At 45.5% G+C, this 20,372-nt stretch overlaps 5 protein-coding genes across 5 annotated transcripts; 3 read left to right on the plus strand and 2 right to left on the minus strand.

The window, feature by feature from the left end:
- Window positions 1–12: 12 nt before the first annotated feature.
- Window positions 13–683, minus strand: BGW36DRAFT_429141 (trimeric LpxA-like protein; the record flags this gene model as incomplete). The annotated part of the gene is made up of 2 exons (XM_046220645.1): window positions 13–585; window positions 645–683. The coding sequence occupies 2 exons, from the start codon at window positions 681–683 to the stop codon at window positions 13–15; spliced, it is 612 nt and encodes a 203-aa protein (XP_046070402.1).
- Window positions 684–1,329: 646 nt separating this feature from the next.
- On the plus strand, window positions 1,330–3,377 carry BGW36DRAFT_382397 (uncharacterized protein). The gene is made up of 4 exons (XM_046216527.1): window positions 1,330–1,503; window positions 1,602–2,222; window positions 2,295–2,453; window positions 2,540–3,377. Exons 1-4 carry the CDS (start codon window positions 1,444–1,446, stop codon window positions 3,311–3,313), a joined length of 1,614 nt encoding a protein of 537 aa, XP_046070403.1. The 5' UTR covers window positions 1,330–1,443; the 3' UTR covers window positions 3,314–3,377.
- Window positions 3,378–3,468: 91 nt separating this feature from the next.
- Window positions 3,469–8,713, minus strand: BGW36DRAFT_199566 (putative ABC multidrug transporter). The gene is made up of 8 exons (XM_046209854.1): window positions 7,045–8,713; window positions 6,904–6,987; window positions 6,795–6,854; window positions 6,554–6,743; window positions 5,075–6,499; window positions 4,579–5,018; window positions 3,894–4,519; window positions 3,469–3,843 (listed from the first exon to the last, which is right to left on the minus strand). The coding sequence occupies exons 1-8, from the start codon at window positions 8,601–8,603 to the stop codon at window positions 3,623–3,625; spliced, it is 4,605 nt and encodes a 1,534-aa protein (XP_046070404.1). The 5' UTR covers window positions 8,604–8,713; the 3' UTR covers window positions 3,469–3,622.
- Window positions 8,714–11,928: 3,215 nt separating this feature from the next.
- On the plus strand, window positions 11,929–12,792 carry BGW36DRAFT_199580 (uncharacterized protein). The gene is made up of 2 exons (XM_046209855.1): window positions 11,929–11,982; window positions 12,041–12,792. Exon 2 carries the CDS (start codon window positions 12,213–12,215, stop codon window positions 12,777–12,779), a length of 567 nt encoding a protein of 188 aa, XP_046070405.1. The 5' UTR covers window positions 11,929–11,982; window positions 12,041–12,212; the 3' UTR covers window positions 12,780–12,792.
- A 4,048-nt stretch (window positions 12,793–16,840) lies between these two features.
- Window positions 16,841–18,702, plus strand: BGW36DRAFT_298675 (putative xylose transporter; the record flags this gene model as incomplete). Its single annotated transcript, XM_046211453.1, has 3 exons — window positions 16,841–16,962; window positions 17,011–17,361; window positions 17,427–18,702. The coding sequence occupies 3 exons, from the start codon at window positions 16,841–16,843 to the stop codon at window positions 18,700–18,702; spliced, it is 1,749 nt and encodes a 582-aa protein (XP_046070406.1).
- Between the last annotated feature and the right edge of the window lie 1,670 nt (window positions 18,703–20,372).

A 20,372-nucleotide genomic window follows, 5' to 3' on the forward strand; every position in this document is an offset into this window, starting at 1 on the left:
GGACCTAACTGATTATCTTCCAACCAGCTTATATCTCTCCCTCGCCATCCCACCCTCAGCCCCTTCAACTCCATACCCCTCACCCACCTCCCCAACAATCCTCGCCGGACTCCCGCCAACAACACAAAAACTCGGCACAACCATTCCAGCCGGCACAACAGCACCGTCCAAAACATATGCAAAGTCTTTAATAATCACCATATTTCCGACAACCACATCATTACCAATGTGTACATGATTCCCCACTTGCGCGGCCTCGACAACCGACCTCTCTCCGACAAACACATGATCCCCCATTTTCAGCGGATAGTACGAGTGTATGCCACGATGTAAACGCGAGGGAGGGTGCAGAATCGCTGAGCGCGAGATGTACGTGTATCGCCCGACGGTTATCGCAATGGACGGTGCGTTACTTGGTGCTGGTGCAGGAGTCCCGTCTTCGCCAGTGGATTGTGAAGAGGCCGTATGTACGCGGAATAGATCACCGCGAATGACTGCATCGGCCTGAATGACGGTTTTTCCGCCGAGGATGATGTGTTGGGTGCCGTGGATGAGCGAGCGTCGAGATATTTTGTTGCCAGTGTCCTACACGGGGTTAGCTTTTGGATTCGAGGCGGCAGTTGGGTTTAGCGTAGTCAGCTGACGGTTTCAATGTATTCGCCTTTCGCAGGTTTGGGAGGCATATCGATGCTATAGCGGGGAAAGGAAATATTGAGTTGGATCTTGTCGGGATTGAGATTGGTTTAGGAAACTCAATACTTGTGCTATGTTGTTTGTGGCGGCAGAATAATTGGGGTAACGTGAAGGCGGTGAACGTCCACTGTCAGAGGTCAAGGTGTACGCTCAACGGACCTTCCATATGTTGAGCAGGTTCACAAAGACGAATCATGTTCGAAATTTTTGAAAATGCCATCATATTTCTGTCGAATCGGATACAAGAAGGTAATATTGCAGGTCTTTCGTCAAATAATATCAAAAAATGGCCAAATTGACAAGAAAAAAATATATCTTTCTTACGATGAACTTTATACGTAATCCAGAATTTATAAAAAGGCCATGAATAGTTCAAAAGCTAAGGGAAACCGTGCAACCTGACCTAGGTAAATCGGATTTTGCCCAATAATCCCTTTTGCAACATCAAGCTAACAAAAGAGCAATCCGAGGCTCACGCACGCTGAAGAAAAGAATACGTACCGAACAGCAATTTCTTATTGGCTCATGAAAGTTAGGCGCGAAACAATTTCTTAAACAAGTTAGCGTAGCCAAACTAGAACATCAGCGAAGTCTCGGTGGCGCCTTAAAGGTTAGTCCTGTATATTGTATGTATATTTGGAATTCTCCAAAGCATAGCGCACGGCGTCAATTCATTAAACTCACTGCAATTTCTTTACATAACTATGTGAAACTGCTTTTCACAGATACTTTCCATTTTTGAGAAATACCATGCCTAACGTTGGCAGACCAAGCCGTGACTGCTATAATTGCCGGCAAAGACGTATCAGAGTAAGTGGGACTTGAGACATCTTTTCCCAATCCGCCTTTCAAAAAAGCTTGATTAAGCCAAAATGAGATTGGATCTAAATATAACTTAATTTCTATAGTGTGATCTTAGGCGTCCAGAGTGCGGCCAGTGTCTGAGAAAGAGACAGCCATGCTCCGGATATCGAGATGAATCGCAGATACACTTTCGAGTGGAAAATGCCTCTTCGTTTTCATCAGGCACGAGCATGGATCGGCGGAGACGGCGTAGTGAGCAAGACCAAACCCACGTTGACTCGTCTGTCTCGACTAAAGGCCGAAACGAACGAAAATATCCAACCCTGCGTGAACGAGTTGACCAGGGTTACAAGAGCGAGAATGGCAATCGTTATAAATTATTATTACCCTTACCATATAACCAACAGATATCTCCATCTTGGGATACTCACTATATTCCATTTTTCATGCATAGCATCAAATCTGCGTACCAGTTGGGCAGAGGAAACTTTGCAGTTATCCCACGTATCCTTTCCAGAGCCAGCTCTTCGTCCGCCGTACTTCACGCCTGTAATGCTGTTGCATGTGCATATATGGCCCACAAAATATGCTCTCCTATAACTCTATCTCGGCGAACGAAAACATATGGAACTGCAATTGCTGCTGTAAGTTCTGCTCTGCATGACTCTCGACAGTATAAGAGCGACGAAACCTTGTTAGCCATATGGTTATTGGGGATATACGAGGTAGGGAGATTGAATATTCGCTTTTCTTATGATTTATCAACGTCGAATAAAACTAATTGCAAATATTGAAAGCTTCTTCTCAGCTTGAAGGACAACGTCAACTCGGCCACCGCATCTTTTGGATGGCGAATCCACAACCGCATAATCACAGAACTGATGCGCCAAAGGGGACCAGAGCAATTTTCTACCCTGGACGGAAGAAATCTCTTTGTCATCTTTTTCACCAACATGGTACGCTCATTGATCATCATGTAGCTCATCTACACACCCTTCCCCTATTCTTTACTCAATAATAGTTCTGACTCATTCGGCTCTAGGAGATGCAATCCTTCATGAACGGTCAGGAATGGAAGGACGCAATCACATATATTCTTTTCTTTTATAAATATTGCAACCCTTCGGAATACCCTATCCTCCGTACAGTTATATTCTGTCACCACTGCAGTCGAATATGCGGTCGCATCCAGAGCCTGCTTGACGCCGAAGACCTCGACGAATTGCAGCACAGCGTGCCATCCATTCTCCACGATATTGCTGACGTAGAGAAGACGATATACCCATTACAACCATCCGATCCTGAAGTAACCGTGATGATGGCTGACTATGGTATTGACCCGCCATTAACCCCGTATAACGAATGCCAAGATTACATCAACCGATTTGACAATGTGCATCATCTGCATCATCTGGCCTGCAAAATCCAGCAAAGCAACTTCAGAATGAGACTCTCATATCATGCGCTCAAATTGCTACACAGTGCCGTAAAGGCACCGAGTTGTACTCCCGATCAGCGTGCTACATACAGGGAAATACAGAATCGCTGTGTACAAGAGATCTACACTCTGGCAAGTAACATGACTCTTCGCTTGAACCCGAGTGGCCGTGATCCCTCCCCATCTACAAAAGCCGAGTTTGAAGACGAGGGTATAAAGCAAGAGTCTTTAGGACAAGACTCTTCTCCGGTTTCCAGTATTCCTCGAAATGTTCAAATAAGTGTGGATTTGAAGAACGGTTGGAATGATAAGTCTACTCTTGTTTGTCATTATTCTGCGACAGGAATTGCAGTTGTTCGGTTTGCGTTTGACTTTTGAGAAGAGAATGGGATGTTGATACATTAAATGAGCATTTCAAATATTGTCATGTACATATTAGCAGGATATTTATAAACTAATAAAGAGCGAGTATGATATTTAAGTTCAACGCCTTGTGGGTCTTCAGAATCACATAAAAACAACATTAAATTGAGTATAAAACTTAAGAAAATGTATTTTTAAAGGTGTAGTGACTATCTACATCGTAGAGAAAGTTACTAGAAGTAATTATATAGGTGGACAAAAAAGCAAACAAATTAAAAACAGATAGATGGTTGTCAGACAAAAATATAGAAAAGTAAAGAACGGCTAGAAAACTCTTCCATCTTGCGGTTTTGTACCCTTTGGTGCCTCGGAGCTTCTCTTGAACATGCGTCCGACAACGCTTCCGCAGTCACGCACTCCTCTAATCAGGGATGTAGGGCTGTAATGCTGCACACGGAATGCATAGTACAATGCTAAGGCGCCGAAGATGTTAAAACCGATGTAAGCCCATCCGATTCCCCAGTTGCGCCATTTTTGATCGGGGTCTAATTCCATCAGTAAGTTACGTTTAGGTTGGGGGAGTATGTGGACGTACAGATACTGCTACCAGCCAAGAACTGGTTTGCGTTAGTCAGAGAGCAGTATTGACAATTACTCGTCGCGTCCTGGTTGTAAAGAACACCGGGAGCTACTGCAAGATATTGTTTCATGTATGCGCCGCAGGTAAGGCCAGTGGGAGGATCAAAGACGCTTCTCTCAGGACTCGAGCAAACGATAGGTCGATCATCCAGACCGGTTCCAGTCATACCAGAGACAAGGTATGTTAGAGGCGAGACGCGGTACATAAAGATCCAGAATCCGGGCAATGCATTAGGTGGCTGCATAACACCGTTGAAAGTTAGGGTCAATGCGAATGCGAATGTGGCAATTGTACCAGCCATTTCAGCATTAGGCATTGAGGAAATAACTAGGTCGGCAAAGGTAGACGTGAAGATGAAAAATTGGACGACGAAAAGCAGCATCAAACCCTGTTGTTCTGATGTTTGATTTGCTCCATAGATGGGGTAGTAGTAGCTTGCCCACACAATTACACCCAAGATTATCTGGTACGGAATTTCGACAACGACGTTGGCGACGAGGAAGGCGGCCCATGAATATGCTTTGGAGGGGCGTTCTCGAACCTCATACAGCGATCGTTGTTGGACAAATCGAGGCATAATCCTTGATTTCGGTGAGACATAAGTTGGAAATAAAGAGATTGAATAAAAGGGTAGACTTACTGTTGGACAAGTGTGGAGAAAATAGACGTCATCATAAACGTGCTAAATATAACATCTTGGAATCCTTGCAAGCTGCTGTTTGGCTTGAAGAATGAAAACCCAATAAACAATGCAGATGCCAGACCTAAGAGCAACTTGGCAAAGATATACTGGGGATCACGCCAGTACTGCTGGAACACGCGAACAGTAACGAGCCAAAGTTGGTCTTTGAACGGCATTGCAAATTCTGAAGAATTGGAAGCAGCCAGAGTAGACTGGTTTTCGGAAGTGCTATTATCGCCATTGGGCTGAGAGTGTGCAGCAGATCGTTCTTGATGAATTCGGCCGAGTTCAGCTTGGATATCGTTTGACTCTTTGGATTCTTGCCAAATGGAGGGCCAATCTTGAGTTGATTTACCAGACGCACCTGCGCCAATGATCTCGAGCATATATTCCGCAGGCTTGATATTATCAGATTATCGGTCTTGACAAGTATTGAAAAGTGAAGTCAACTTACATTCTCAGCAGCGTCACATTTCCGTGCGCCATTGCCCTCAAAATAGTCCAATAAAGTTGTGGAATCCTTGCCAATATCGCCGAAATACACCGTCTTACCTCCCTTCGCCAAGAACAGAAGTCTGTCAAACTGTTGGAAAAGAATGGCACTAGGTTGATGGATAGTCGATAAAACAGCCTGACCGTTATCTGCCAACTTGCGCAAAAAAGCACAAATAGACCAAGAGCTTTGGGAATCGAGACCGCTAGTGGGCTCGTCCAGAAACAACAGTAAAGCGGGTTTAGCAGCCAATTCCACGCCTATAGTCAAAAGCTTGCGCTGCTCAACGTTCAAACCTTCGCCAGGTGTTCCAACCACAGCCTCAGCGAAGTCTTCCATATTAAGCATTTTGATTACTTCTTCCACATAGGCATACTTCTCAGACATGGGTGTGCTCTTAGGCTGGCGTAGGGCGGCACTAAATCGTAATGCCTCTCGGACAGTGCTGGTCTCCAAGTGAAGATCTTGTTGTTGAACGTATCCAGTTTTGCGTTGAAAGCTAGGATCCAACGGCTTGCCATTAACAAACATATCTCCCGTTACCACCCCAATAGAAACACGTTGCGCAAGAACGTCAAGAAGCGTGGTTTTACCGGCCCCGGATACTCCCATAAGTGCTGTAAGTGTTCCTGGTTTGACCCAGCCGGAGACGTTATCCAAAAGCCGCCGGTGGCCGCCTTTAACAGGAATATCGTAGCACACGTTTTGCCATGTGAATACATCATGTTGTTCGGGAAGAACCTGCAATTGTTGCTTCTCCTCCCCATCTTTACCGCGCGATGAGGGTGCTTCGACAGCTTCGTTCTTGGCATCATTGTCAGACTTCGTCATATATGCAGGAACTCGACCGCGGCGGAAGACAAGAAATTCGGCAGTTGAAGAGGTTGCCGAATTGAATTCAGTGAAAATGAGATAGGTAAACATGAAAAATATCCAAAAGGCTATCAAAATTCCTAGGTTCCTCCATACGTGTGAGTAGGAATAATCGTACTGGCTTGCAATAAAGTCATCACCAGATACAGTCATTCGACCAGTGATTGAACCGCGTGAAGAGCAGATGAAGGTGTTGCCAGACAGGTTGGGATACGCAGGAACGAAGCTCGAGCAACCAAATTCACGCCCATGGAATTCATTCGCTACAAGAGCCTCGAAAGCATAAAATACGGGGTTGATCCAGCGAATCCACGAAAACCAAGGGTGCATCTGGGGGCCAGGTATAACGAAGCCGGTGTATATAACGATGGCTAAGACCATGACACCAGCCAAAGCCATGGCTTGGGCCAGACTTTTCGTTGCGGCGGCCAGCGTTCGAAAGATCGAAGACATGGATAAAGTGGCGATGAATGTAAATAGAAAGAAGATAAAAAATTGAGATGGCTCAGAGCGCTATTGGAAGTCAATATATTGATCTTCTTCAAGACAGAGGACATTTTGACTTACCAGACTAGCAAGGAAGTAGAGTACAATATTGAAGGCCGCTGAAGCAACAAATTTGATAGGAAGATCTGCCACTATACTACCTAGTGCTTCAGTGAAGGGGTGGACGAAGGCGTATGACGCTTGTTTTTCGATAATGGGACGCTGATCATACAATGAGTTGATCTCCGTTATACTGATGAGCGCATTCAGTCTGCTAACTGTCAGTCCCAAATTAAATGTCATCACGTTTGTATGATCTCACAAAACTGCAAAAAATATGGCGGCGCCTTTGCTTTGAAATCCTGCCGTTGCATTCGGTGTACTGAGTTTTGTTAGTTTCGATATATACTTGCAGAATTAAAACCACATACCCGAAATAGATGGAACCAATAATCAAAGCCATGAATACACGACCAATCACCGTCGTCAATGTGGTAGCCTTGTCGTTCCATAATCTGCATTTTGCTCTTAGTATATATGTTCAGATTGCGAAGAAAAGCGAAAATAACTACCTTTGATAGGCCCGTTTGGTACAAAGCCGAACCTGCATGGGTATGGACATCAAGTAAGGACTCTTCGGGTTGACGTGTTTGGCCTGCTGAGCGTGTTTTTTGTCTGCCAAATCCTTTTCTGCGCCACCACCCACGGGATGGGTGGCTTCATGCTCCTCGATTTCTCGCATCAAAGCCTGATAATGAGAACTGTTCCTCCAATATGTTTCGAATTCATCCGGAGTGCGCGGAACCTTGTTCTCCATTCCTTCTCGAGGTTGACGCTCCTGTGGGTTAGTGACCGAGGTGAGGAAATCACCGGTAGTCTGTCTAGAAGGTTTCGACCATCCCATGTCAAAAAAGTACTGCTCTGCCTGGCTACACGGGCCGAAATAAATTTGGCGACCTTGGTACAGGACAATGACCTTGTCAAAAACATCATAAATGGCTTGAGACGCTTGATAGATGGCCACACTCTGACAGCTTCCAGATAAATCGGCAGACATACGAAGTGCTTTAACGAATTCTAAAGCACTTGCTGCATCTAATCCGCGAGTGCTATTATCCCATGCCGCAATGGGTGCCCTAGAGAGAGCCATTTCAGCAATACTAACCCGCTTTCGTTCACCACCGGACACACCACGCACGTAGTCATTGCCAACAATGGTATTGTAGGTATGCGATAGTCCGAAGACACCCATGACCACTTGGGTGGTTTCGTTGACATAATCATCCCGGGTCTGACCCTGAAAGCGATGAGCTGGGGCCCTTGCTCTCGCGGCAAATTCCAATGTTTCGCCAACAGTCAAATGAGGGAAGTGCTTGTCGACTTCCTGGTTATACAGGACCTCGCCTTTGAACTCAGCATGCATCTTGTTCATTGGAACACCACTGTAGTGTATGACAGACTCCTTGTCCAGATCAAGTCCATGCAATTCACCAGACAGAGTTTTCAAGAATGTGGAACATCCACTGCCTGGTCGCCCGAGAACCATCAACAATTCACCGCTTTTGAGGACGCCATCGAAATTAGACAAAATCTTTTTGTGGGTTTTTGATTTGGAGAAACTGAAGAAGTCCCCTGGCCGCAATGGGCCCAACAAGACCGAGCCGACTGTATTTTGTAATTGCAAGGCAGCTCCTGAACCCGACACGTTTAGATTTTTAAAGGTGATACTGGCTCTTTGCGGGCGGATTCCTTCCTGCTGCAGCATGCGTAGTCTCTTTCGAGCCCACAGATAGGCGTCGAATTTCGTATTGGCGGGTTCGAGTCGAGGATCCTCCAGAGCGAGTTCGTCGACAGTATCCAGGCGGGTTATGGCGTTGCTTTCGCGACGACCCAGGGTGCTGGCACGTCGCGACGAGAGCGACGACGCGATCCGGGTCAGCTCTTCGCGGTCTCCCGGTCGCACTGGCTCAAATGTTCCGGGCAAGTCATCGTCGCTCGACCGATTGACGTCTGTTATCTCATCGTCCTGATTTGGACGCTTGTCCTCCTCGGTTGTCGACGCAGACGAAAGGTGGGAAATGCTATGGGGGTCTGGCGGCGCATCGCCGGCCTCAAACTTTTCAGAAGCCATTGAGGAGTGTAGCTATGCAAGGCGCCTGTGTACAGCCCGAGGTCAACCTGAGAAGCACCAACCGAAACGATGTGCAGGAGCCAGAGTGAATATAAGGAGCGAGCTAGGTGATATACCCAGCGTAACGGTGTTCTCTGCAGATCAACAAAACGAAACAGAAAGCGAGACAAAAACGACGCCTTGTGTAACAATACATAACGATGCCCCGCCGATCTCTGGTTAGTCTTGGCCAGCCTATGTGATGCGAAAGGGCAGCTACCTTGATCCTAGAACGGCAAACGAGAGGAGGACAGCCTTGAAGCTCTGCCAGCGCGGTCCAATCAGTGGCGGCGGTTGAGAGTGGTGACGTTTTCGTACGAACCTTATTACAAGCCACGGGGGATCGCCCCTGCGTAATTACCGTCACAATACCGCAGGTGCTACCCGTATGCGGCAAGTTCAGCGGGGCTCTGAATGCTTTTGGTCACTCTTTCCGTCTCCGGTCCGGCTTCGAAAGGCAACCCTTCCACCGGCCTTGCTTGCATTTCCGTTCCGTTACGCAACCACAATTTTGTCCGTCCAAGCTCGGAACGCATTGGTTCCGCGATTGGCTCGCGCTAGCCACGTCGGGTCTAGAGGATCTCCACCATACCACTATTAAACTTTGCGGCTTCAATTTTCCTTATTCTTAGGAATATGAAAATATGAACGTTATGAACGTTATGACTTTCATGTTTGTATTATCCTACTTGTTAGGCTCATAAACAGCTGTTGAAGATGCTATCATGCTGCACCAATGTCTCAGCACAATTAAAACCGTGCAGTCTTTTGGGTTCTCCTTATACTTCACTAAACCCAATATTTTCATGGAATGTTAGCGTCGCGACTTGAGCTCATTTTTGGGCGTCAAGGCCAGAATTCTAGTAGCCCCAAACAACACCATCACAGCACACATAGTACAGACTAGTTTCGTACTCTAAATCTATGTTTGTTTCCATGAGATGGCCTATTTTTACATTGCACTAGTGTGTATATGACATTTACTTCTCAAACCTCGCAATGTTTTAGATTTAATAAAAATCTGTACTTACTTTCTAATCCAATAATTGAGGTGGAAATTGCAATATTTAACGTAATGCGGTGTGCACAGCATCATCGTATACGTAATTAGTAGTTATAGCCAAGAGTAACTTTTCTTACACGGAGCCACTTATCTCGGGACTCGGGTTTGCAAGATGTAGAAATCTATATTTCGCTCAAAAGCGGAATGCCCCTTTCTCCCATGGATCGATCGGACGTGTATCTAGCCGAACAATCCACAAATATCCACTATCCCTAGGTGTGTTGTTGAATGTACCATGTTCGGTCGATTTCGGCCGTGTGTTGGTTGAGTACACCCCTAGGGTTAAGGTTGGCACGCATCTGCTATCCGGTTCATTGTGTCAACTGGTGTAGTTGGAACATGAAATTTTCCTACAAAGCTACTTCTATGAAAATTAAGCTGGGGACTGAGCCTTAGAGGAAGAAATGCCAGACAAGACCAATTGATAAATTCACAATACAGATGTTAAACCAGCGATATTTAGTGTCGCTATGTAATACTCACCCATGTCTTTTAGCGCTATATAATAACTTCATTAGACTCTCAATCTTCTCTGTTCCATATATATAATTGAAGAGTCTCTCTCAAGTGGATAATCGAACTCAGAATAAGTTGAGTAAGATTTCAGACTAAATCCCAATATTTCTTACCTCATTTTCATAAATCTTCAAGCTAAGAAGAGACAAATCCATGACTATAGCGATCATGCGGGTGCATGTGTCGAAAGAGAAAACACGTAGCGGAGGTTAGAATCTAGAAAAGGGAGACGACTGTTGTTTGAGTAGCGGGTACTTTTATAATTGTCACATTAAATGTATTAGTGGCTGTGTCGGACAAGAGGTCAGACAAGAGGTCAGGCAAGAAAATGGGTGCATGATCCTCCTGTTTGGATCATACATTGGAGTTATATTATATGTATGCTAAGTAAACCTGTCACACGCTTGCTAGCATGCTAAAACTATTCGGGAATTCAAACTGTGCTTAGAGTCGATTTCCTATTTCTCTACTGTTAGAAAGCAGATACCTATGTTGATCTATTATCATATCTAGTTTCCGCATGTCTTCTTACGCTAGGTAGAGTCAAACTACTGCGGCGAAACCAAAGATCTTCAGCTGGTAGCGATTCGAACAGCGTTACCTAACGAAATACGATGGTAAAGTGCTTTTTGTATTAACACAGTTCGATATTTCGCCCAACCCTGAGTTTAGAACTTGGAAATCCTAGATTCTTCAAGAACCTTGTTAGATCAAGAATACAAACAAAGCGTGCATTTAAATCGCGAAATTGCTATTCAAAATTTTATAGAGGCTTGACCTATCTGAAATTGCCCTTTAGATTTGGAATATATATGCAGTTCTAATGGTTGGATATTATTTAAGGCGTCAATATATTTTGAGTACGGTGATGGATGGGATTACGAATCACTCCATTCTGCGACAACAATGAATATATGAGTGACTAAGCACTCCTGCTGTAGCAAATCCGGAGCTGATACATACACCGACCTGGGGGTGGTGTTTGACTCATTTCATGAAGTTGCCCTGTCGACGTTTCATGGTCCTTCCTTAGGGGCCACTTTTGACAAGATAGTTGACAGATTTTTGACAGATTTGAAATATTGAATCCTCTTTGCTAACAAATTATATTATAAACTATACCTCCTTATGTAAAAATTGAAATATATATCATTAATATAGCTATTTTTTAAAGATTATATTTGAAGTTAGTGGCCATCAGACTATCACTGAAAACATTTGTAAATTTTAAACAGTTTTTAAGGAGAATTAATTAGATAGAGTGATAAGTATAGACCCACTTTTAAATTACGTAAATTATCGATTTGACCTGATAAAGCCTTGGCATATTAGGTTTTACAATGACACGCCTTGTCACTTTGTCAGACACCAAACACTAGTTCTACCCCTTGCGTTCCGGTGCAGACAATCGTCGAACTAGCCAGTGGACAATCAAGGAAAGCAACTAGTAGCCACTTGAGAAATTTAAGTTAGAGCCAATTCTAATTATACCGGCAAGGGGAACTATCAATGACGTTTCGAAATTTGCTCAAACGGCATAACAGAACAGGAAGAACGGTTATTGCTGCATGAACCAGAGGAAAGTATTTTGACCCTTTTTTATTAAAACAAAGAAAAAATCGTACTGTTAATGAGTAGTTATTATTACATGTTACTTAAGGTGCAAATGTCAAGTACCCAGTTATGACTTTCTTGAGCTGTAAGATTCTACTACTTGCATACCCGATTGGGAATCCTACGGGGGCTGCGTCATAGCAAAAGGTTGGCCACCATTTACTCCTTGCAGCTTGCTTACTGATGCAGTTAATTGATAGTTTAGACAATGATTTCATTGAGATTTTTCTATATGTAACTCCGGGCTCCCTTTCTTCGGAGCTTGTTCAGCTAAACCTCCGCTCGAACAGTCACAGATAACGAAGCGACTCTCAAGTCTTAAGCAAAAGTCTGCTAGCATTTTATTGAATTTATCCAAAAATCTCATATTTATAAAGATGCATTTCTCGTCAGCAACCCCAATCATTCTCTCTATTGCTCTATCTCAATCTGCCCTCGCCAACCAACAATTTGACATCCCTCCCATCGCTACATCAGCCATCAATATCGCAAACTCATATGCCTCAGAATATTCCACAATACCACCAGACGCAGCTTCACAGGTCAGTGCTGCCGAGTCACTTGCCTCGTCTTACGCCAGCTACGGCGAGAGCATTGCCAGTTCGTACGAAAGCGAATACGGCGGTAGTGGTTCTACCACCACCACTACTACTACTACCGGCTCCACTACGAGTTCATCTACAGCCTCATCTACCACCAGCTCAGCATGGACTACGACTAGTACAACTACTAGCACAACAACGGGAGATGACGGATCTGTCGGCGTAACAACGCTCACTGGAACACAGACACAAACGCGCACCGTATCGGTGTCAGCAAGTACTGCTGGGGCCGCCAACTTGATAGCCTCAACTGGGACTTGGGGGTTGGGAGTCAGTGGTGCTGGTGTTGCTGGAATCCTTGGAATTGCGGGTGCTATTGGCGGTTTAGCTGTTCTTCTTTGAGTGATCCGTATGAAAAGACTCAGCGTTATTTGGTATTGTCATTTTTGGGTTTAATGGACACGATAAACGAGGATACTAGTTCATTAGCAACAATATCTAATTTCTTAAAGTTCAATGTCATATTTGTACATCGCTGTCTCGCTTTCGGTTTATCAATGATATTAGAGCGGCGATTAATTTCAGGAAAGCTGACCGATAGTATCATATTACATCGGATTACTTCCATCGCGACAAATCTCCAGTCTAATATAGTAATCTGTTTCTCGAATTGCCACTCTGCATATCTACACAATGCATTCGGCATACCTAGATTCAATGCCGCAGGATGAAGCAGGGCTTCATCACGATCACGTCCGTTAAAAATATGGGACAACCTGTCCTAACTGCCTAAGAATTTCCTTTATATTTATTTCTTACCGCTTGGAGGCCTTCGGGGCGCTTGTGGTATCTTATTTGTTTGCCGTAAGACTTTAATTGTGCCATGAAATGCTAGTTGGGACAAGAAGGTGTCTATCTGACATACTCTATCACCAAATTAAATGGTGTTAACTCTAAGCGTTGACGAGTCTCGTCGATACCGTAAACTTGTCACACCTGCGAACACGAGAGTTAGCCTCTTACGGATGCACATATATTGAAAGACAGTAAACATAAAACAACTTCGAATCCTTCAAGTGTTATGGTAGGGCTGGAAATACATGTAAAACTAGGTTGAATATCAAACTTCCAAGTCTTCAGTAACGATACTAAGCACTCCTGGAGCTATTACGCCAACTACCTGCACTGACTAGTGAATATATGCTGACCATGACTGGATCCTTTATTCTCACCTGTGTAGTTGCTTAGTCTACATAGAAAATGAACCATCGCACAGATATTGTGCCTGTTTCATCGATCTTTTGGCCCCAAGAGTGGGTTTAGGTGATGACGCTCATTCTGGGAACAGGCTAGCTAGAAGAGCTTCAGACACGTGGTGACTAGATTTCAACACCGAGAATAAAACTTAGTATTAGGCTAACATGGTTAACTTTATTATATAACTGTATCCAAGGTTGTTGGATAAGATCCAAATAAAATACTCCTCGATCGTGTAAAAGACAGGACTTCAAGGACTAGACACTGTAGAATCCACATACGCGTAGCGTACTCAATCATTGCGAATGATTCTGCATTTTACAGTTTGTACATTGTAAAAACGCGAGCCTCTGACTTGATTATTGCTCGAGTCAGTATGATATTAACAGAGCATGCAGCAGGCGGAATTTCGGACACTAGGGTGAGGGGTAGCTCAAGATGGTTACACCCTCGCTGCAATCTCGACAAACAGAACGCCAAGAGCTCGCAGAACCTCCAATCGGATGAATATGCGAAAGTTGGCAGCTTTCAGCATTTGAATTCTGAACAGATCGACAGTCAGGTGTCTATAGCCCACCCCCAAAAGAATATATCGACAAATAGATGTGGTAGTGAAAAGAAATCTGTAGATATTATCCACGTTAGATTACGTATGGACTTACAAAGTCCGCGTGTCGTCGAAACTCAGATCCGTAGACGAACAGATCGACAGGATTGGTGATACGGGGGATATGTGTCCGCTTGATTTGCCCTGCTATGTATCGATGATCTTGGAGGCAGGGTGATTTGCAAGCGCTATTTCTTGGCGGCCAATGGGATGATGTAAAGAAATAATAATGAATTGACGCCGCGAGGGCTGAGTCGGGACAATAACAGAGCTTAGATGAGATTCCTTATTTAGAACGCCGCCACTTCCATGCTTCATAAGATTACTGACACAAATGTCAGGCGGTGGAAGCCTTGGCGATTTCTCGAAGGGATATTATTAGTTTCGGCGGATCTTTGGCTCTACGGTCAGTGCGGGCGGGGCATCGTTGGCATTTTATCCAAGAGCTTGTAAAGAATAACTCATATAGGGTAAGTTCATCGCGGCAATTTGTCGATGAAATATTTGTTGGCTAGGATCCTAGTCCGCGATTCGTAATGCTTCATTTCGAACGCATGTCAGACAAAGAAAACCCTGCGGCATTATTATTACTACTATGTCAAAAACACCCTAGTAAATGGCCTGGACTCTGTGCCTTCGACTATCCCCCCAACCAACAGTGGTTCTCGCCTCTGAGATGGATGGGTGTGTAATTTCAGGAAATGCCTCGTCCGACTCTGGGGAACAATTGCGTACTCCATACCCAACACTTTTAAGAGGCTGTCGACCGACAGGCACCCGCAGGAGATCAGGGGCATCATGCAATGGCCGACCGACTTACACGACTAGTGCTCCAGAACAGCCAACAAGCCACCAGCGACCGCGGTTTGGATTTTCCGAGTCGGCAGAGGCAGGGCCACAAGGCTGGCTATGCCTCGTCTCCTCGTTGGTGAGAGTGATCAGGAACTTAGGACTCAGGACTCAGCAGGTTGGCAGGGTAGTCAAAGATGGCCAGGGTCCAAGCAAAGCGTGGCCCAATCAGAGCAGTACATGGATGGCGGGGGCCTCGTGTTCCTCGCGCTGGTCGAATTTCGCAGCGCGAATTTGACTTTCGTCGAGCGACGACTCTCACGTGAGTCTATGCCTTTCATGGCAGGGCGCGCCAATTTCCCCAGGAGAAGACAAAGCGAGACGAGGACAGAGACTGAAGTGTTAGAGAGAGAGACAAAGCGAGAGAGAGAGCGAGAGAGAGAGAGAGTAATGTTGAGAGGATAATGTTGTATCTCGGAGACAGCAGGAGAAGCAGTGATTGGCGGCCGGCTTAGTCATAAACATGTCACGCGTAGTGGCGAAGACACCGGCCAATGGCAGCACTTTGCAACACGTCAGAGCGGGGCAGGGCACGTGCTACTAAGAACCTTCGCCTGTTCTTATTAAGGATCGCTTCTGTTGTATCCAGTACGTATTATCTATCATCCATCATCGATTCTCCATTGCATCGCCATCCATAATTCTATATCCTAAGGGCTACTGCTGCTCGGCGCTGCTACCCCACAGCGCGGAGAACCTGGCACGAACCGAGAAGACGCAGGTTGATGGTACGTCTTCGTAGTGAAATCCCCGGGCCCCCGCTGAGCAGCGCCAGCCTTCCGGGGGATCTGGGTGCCGTTGCGCCGTTCTCATAAGGGTGGACTGCTCTCTATTTCGCCGTCATTTGGCCTGACTCAGCATCATCCAATGAGATGGTCCGACAAGGGGAATTAACTCAACATCGCGCAGGGCGCGGAGGCTTGGGCCTATTAGCGTCCTTACAGAGATGACAGTCTTCCTTAGTAACTAGTTACGACTTAGTGCTTGGTGCTGCTAACTACCGACCCTCGACCCCAAACTGCATTTCTCGGCGCTCTCATGAATTGCCCTTTGGCGATTGCCAACTCGCAGTGTAGTCTCATCTAGGTTGCTGGTTCGTTGTGTCTATTAGTAGACGAAGTTTCCTCTTATTGGTCTTCGTGCGGAAGAAGACCAAGGACGGACGACGCCCCGTGTAAGAAAGGCGCCGATTTTACCCCGGAAAAGTACTACTCCTGCTCGAGGCCCAAGTCCGGGAGGGTTGCGCTAGAGATCGCGGAGTGGAGGCAGCTAACACATGTAAGCCACTCGAGGAACAGAGATGCGGCGGAATTTTCTGCTCGCGTGGTCGGTACCAACGAATCACGCCGCGGAGAGGAGTGAATGGTGAAAGTAATTTAAAGCTCCACCAACAAGCTTTCTGCCCTCCAACGGAGGGTTACCGGCTTCAGCCGATCCATGTTGGTCCCCAGGTTGGATTAGCCAGCCCCGGAGAAAACCTTATGCCTCCTTCTAATACAGGGATTATACATGGTCTCCGTGCAGTGGAAGCAGACTCGGCCGTGGAGTCCCAGCTAGTGGCAACCCTGCACCTGTTTTATTATAAACACCTACCGGACGCCAGTTTCTCATACCTACCGCCTACCCCAACCGCTGTTGGTCTGCTAACACCATACCGTGCTCCTCGTGTGAGTCCCTTCTCGTAGAACGGCTGTTGACTGTGCAGTCAAACTGTCATCTCGTTCTCACGGTCGGCGGGACCATGTGAGATATGATGCAGCTGGCCGCGATTCTTGACAGGTTACCGCTTCGAAAGCCAGTCGGGGTGCCTGGCTCGGCTATTCCCGCCATTCTAGTTGGGCTTTTCGTTTCTTTGGGAGGAGTTCTTTTCGGGTAGGGATCATCATTCCGCCCTTCAAGCGAATGAGCTGACACAGACAGATATGACACCGGCAACATCAATGGCATCGTTGCGATGCAGCAATGGAAAAACCATTACTCGACCGGCTACACCAACGCGACAACTGGAAAACCCGACATCACCGCCTCACAAAAGGCTTTGGTAGTGTCTATTCTCTCTGCCGGTACTTTCTTTGGCGCTCTGATCGCCGCCCCAGCCGCTGATAAGATTGGCCGTCGATGGGGGCTCATTGCCTCGTGCAACGTCTTTATTGTAGGTGTTGTACTGCAGGTCGCTTCTGAGTCCATGGCGTTGTTCGTTGTCGGTCGGGCTGTGGCTGGCTTTGGCGTTGGGATGCTATCGACACTGATTCCACTCTACCAATCCGAAACGTTAGTTTTGAACACATAAGACCTTGTAGCGGACATATATTGGTTCATGCTAACTGGTTTTATAGAGCTCCGAAATGGATTCGTGGTTTCATCATAGGCGCATATCAACTCTCAATAACTATCGGCCTACTTCTTGCCGCGATTGTGGACAATGCAACCAAGAACCGGGCCGATTCAGGCTCATATCGCATTCCCCTTAGTGTCCAAGTGGGTTGGTCCCTGGGCCTCATTCTCGGGATGCTGGCTCTTCCAGAAACGCCACGATATCTCATCAAGCGCAACCGACCACAAGCCGCCGCCCGATCTTTGGCCAAACTTCGGAGACTCCCTTTGAACAGTCCTCATTTGGCTGAAATTGCAGAAATAGCCCAACACCATGAACGCGAGCTTAACCTAGGCGGCACGTCTTATCTCGACTGCTTTAAAGGGAATATCGGCAAGCGTCTGCTGACCGGCTGTCTTCTCCAAGCACTGCAACAACTGACAGGAGTAAATTTTATTTTCTACTACTCATCGTCTTTCTTTGAAAACAATGACATGGGTAACGCATTCACTGTTACTCTTCTGACAAATATTGTGAACGTTGTGTCAACAATTCCCGGTTTATGGATGGTAGAAAAATGGGGACGCCGACCACTGCTGCTATTTGGTGCCATCGGTATGGCCATTTCACAAATCATCGTCGCTACTATTGGCACAACCTTGTCTGGTCGCGATTCCGCCGATAAAGCATCACTGGCATTTGTATGCATATACATCTTCTTCTTCGCTTGCTCCTGGGGCCCAACGGTTTGGGTAGTTCCTGGAGAAATTTTCACCTTGAAGATCCGCGCCAAAGCCATGTCTATCTCAACTGCTACCAACTGGCTAGTAAATTGGGGCCTGGCATACGCGATACCGTACATGATCGATTCCGGCAAAGGTAATCTCAATCTCCAATCAAAAATCTTTTATATCTGGGCTGGCTGCTGTGCGGTAGCATGTGTTGTAGTTTGGTCTCTCGTCTACGAAACGAAGGGTCTGTCTCTTGAGCAAGTTGACGAGCTCTATGGTTCCATCAACAAGGCGTGGAATTCGCATTATTTTGTCCCAGAGCCACCATCACACGCCGTGCGGCCGCGCCCCTGGTCCGGAAGGAGTCGATATAGTGAACAAAAGTCTCCCACTCCGACTTATCAATGCCATATCGAAGCAGTCAACTCACCCCGCGATAATGCCGATGATGACGATGATTTCGAAGGCAAAGTTGAGCGTCAGCCACGATCTCCGCAATCGCATTCAAGCACAGGGACGTTTTACTTTGATTTTGACCGTCCGGCTCGCACCCAGCCATTCACCTGATTTGGAAGCTATGAGTCTTGTATCTTATTATGTATACGATTGCTATTTTGAGATTCCAGGAGTTGGTATGGGATTTATGAAAGGAAGTATGCGAAGGTGTTGGTGGTGTCAATAGTAATATTAGCTCTAACTTCAATTTAATCATTTTTCGGGCTTCTATCATGTTCATTAGAGAGGTTCCCAGCACTCGTAAGAATACATAAAATAGTAGTATATTCTAAAAACATGAGAATTTGGAATCCAAAGATCAACATACCAGCAAAGATATCTGGATCCTTCCTAGGATTCACCACTGTGGAGAGCCAGAGCCTCGCCATCTAACAAACGACACCCAACCCACTATCAGTTGCTACCAAAAAGTTTAAGATGTTAGATGATGTGGTAGAGCTGAAATCCCATCTTGAGATCAACCGATATATAAAAATCCTAGTTGGTGTGTTGGTCTGCTATCCCGATACCCAAAATAGAATATGTGGCAGTGTACTGCAAATTTAGCATCATCAAGCCGTTGAAACTTGCCTATCGGTTGGTAATTCGATAACTAGGACCATGTAAGTCTAATGCCATTAATTATTACTTTTGATGATGACAGCCGGGAGACCGCGTAGCAGATCAATTCTCGATGGCCCACGGCCACTGTTATTCCTAACTTTCTCTAGATTGAACGTTCACATATCTCGACGAAGTAATAGCCTAATTCCATATTTTAGTCCTGTCACCCTGGCATCATTACACCATAGATGGCATACTTACCGATAGATATCTTGAAGCCTTTCCAAACCCTCTGATTCCGGTGGAGCTGGCCAGTTGACATGGGTGTTTATTACTGAATCTTGAGTGTGCTATCTCTTTCCTCATAGCATTGATGCCAACATTTAAAAGCCTCTCTTCCGCAGCGTTGGCTGTAGGATGACGGTTTGAAGGAGCAATCGATTAATTTTGAACACTGTTTAGGCATGGTGTATAAATATGAATACTAAAGCGAATGAAGTATCAAAGAACCGACTTGCAGACCCATGCTTAAGGGGAAAATAATTTAAATTCTGTTAATCTCATAAAATTAATTTACAATATGATTAGAATCGGAACATCATGTGATTTACGTGCTATTAATCCTATCTACATATACATGTAATAAATGGTGAAAAGAGATGCTAAGAATTTTCGTATGACTCGGTGACATGATTATCATGCAGACAAATTGGTATTCTGATACCAACCAATTTATTTGCGAACCAATGGAATGAACCGTTACTCTACGCTCATCAAGTTGATACCATACATGATACACTATCCAAAGGTTTGCGAGTGTTCTAGTTACATGCCAATCAAGGCCAATCAGTACGTTTCTATGATCCCCAGTTGGTTTTTTCCCTTTACTACAGCTGCGCCTAAATCAAATAAGTAAGTACTACCACTAATATCACTAAGTGAAATAGGGTTGACCAAAAAGGAACGTAATTTATCATTCGCCCTGTAAGCCAACACCGTGTGGGCCGCCGATGGGCTAGATCTTCAAATATCGCAAGTCCAACAGCGGTCGATATAATATGAACCTAGATTAAAAAAGGCAAGTTGGAATAAAAGAGTATACTTTTGCTAATAGTATCAGCGACGGACCCGCATTCCTTAGTTGGAGCATCTCTAGCTGCATTCGTCCTTGTCTTTTC

This window comes from Talaromyces proteolyticus (genome assembly GCF_021365285.1).
Source record: "Talaromyces proteolyticus strain PMI_201 chromosome Unknown BGW36scaffold_8, whole genome shotgun sequence".
Lineage (NCBI taxonomy): Eukaryota > Fungi > Ascomycota > Eurotiomycetes > Eurotiales > Trichocomaceae > Talaromyces > Talaromyces proteolyticus.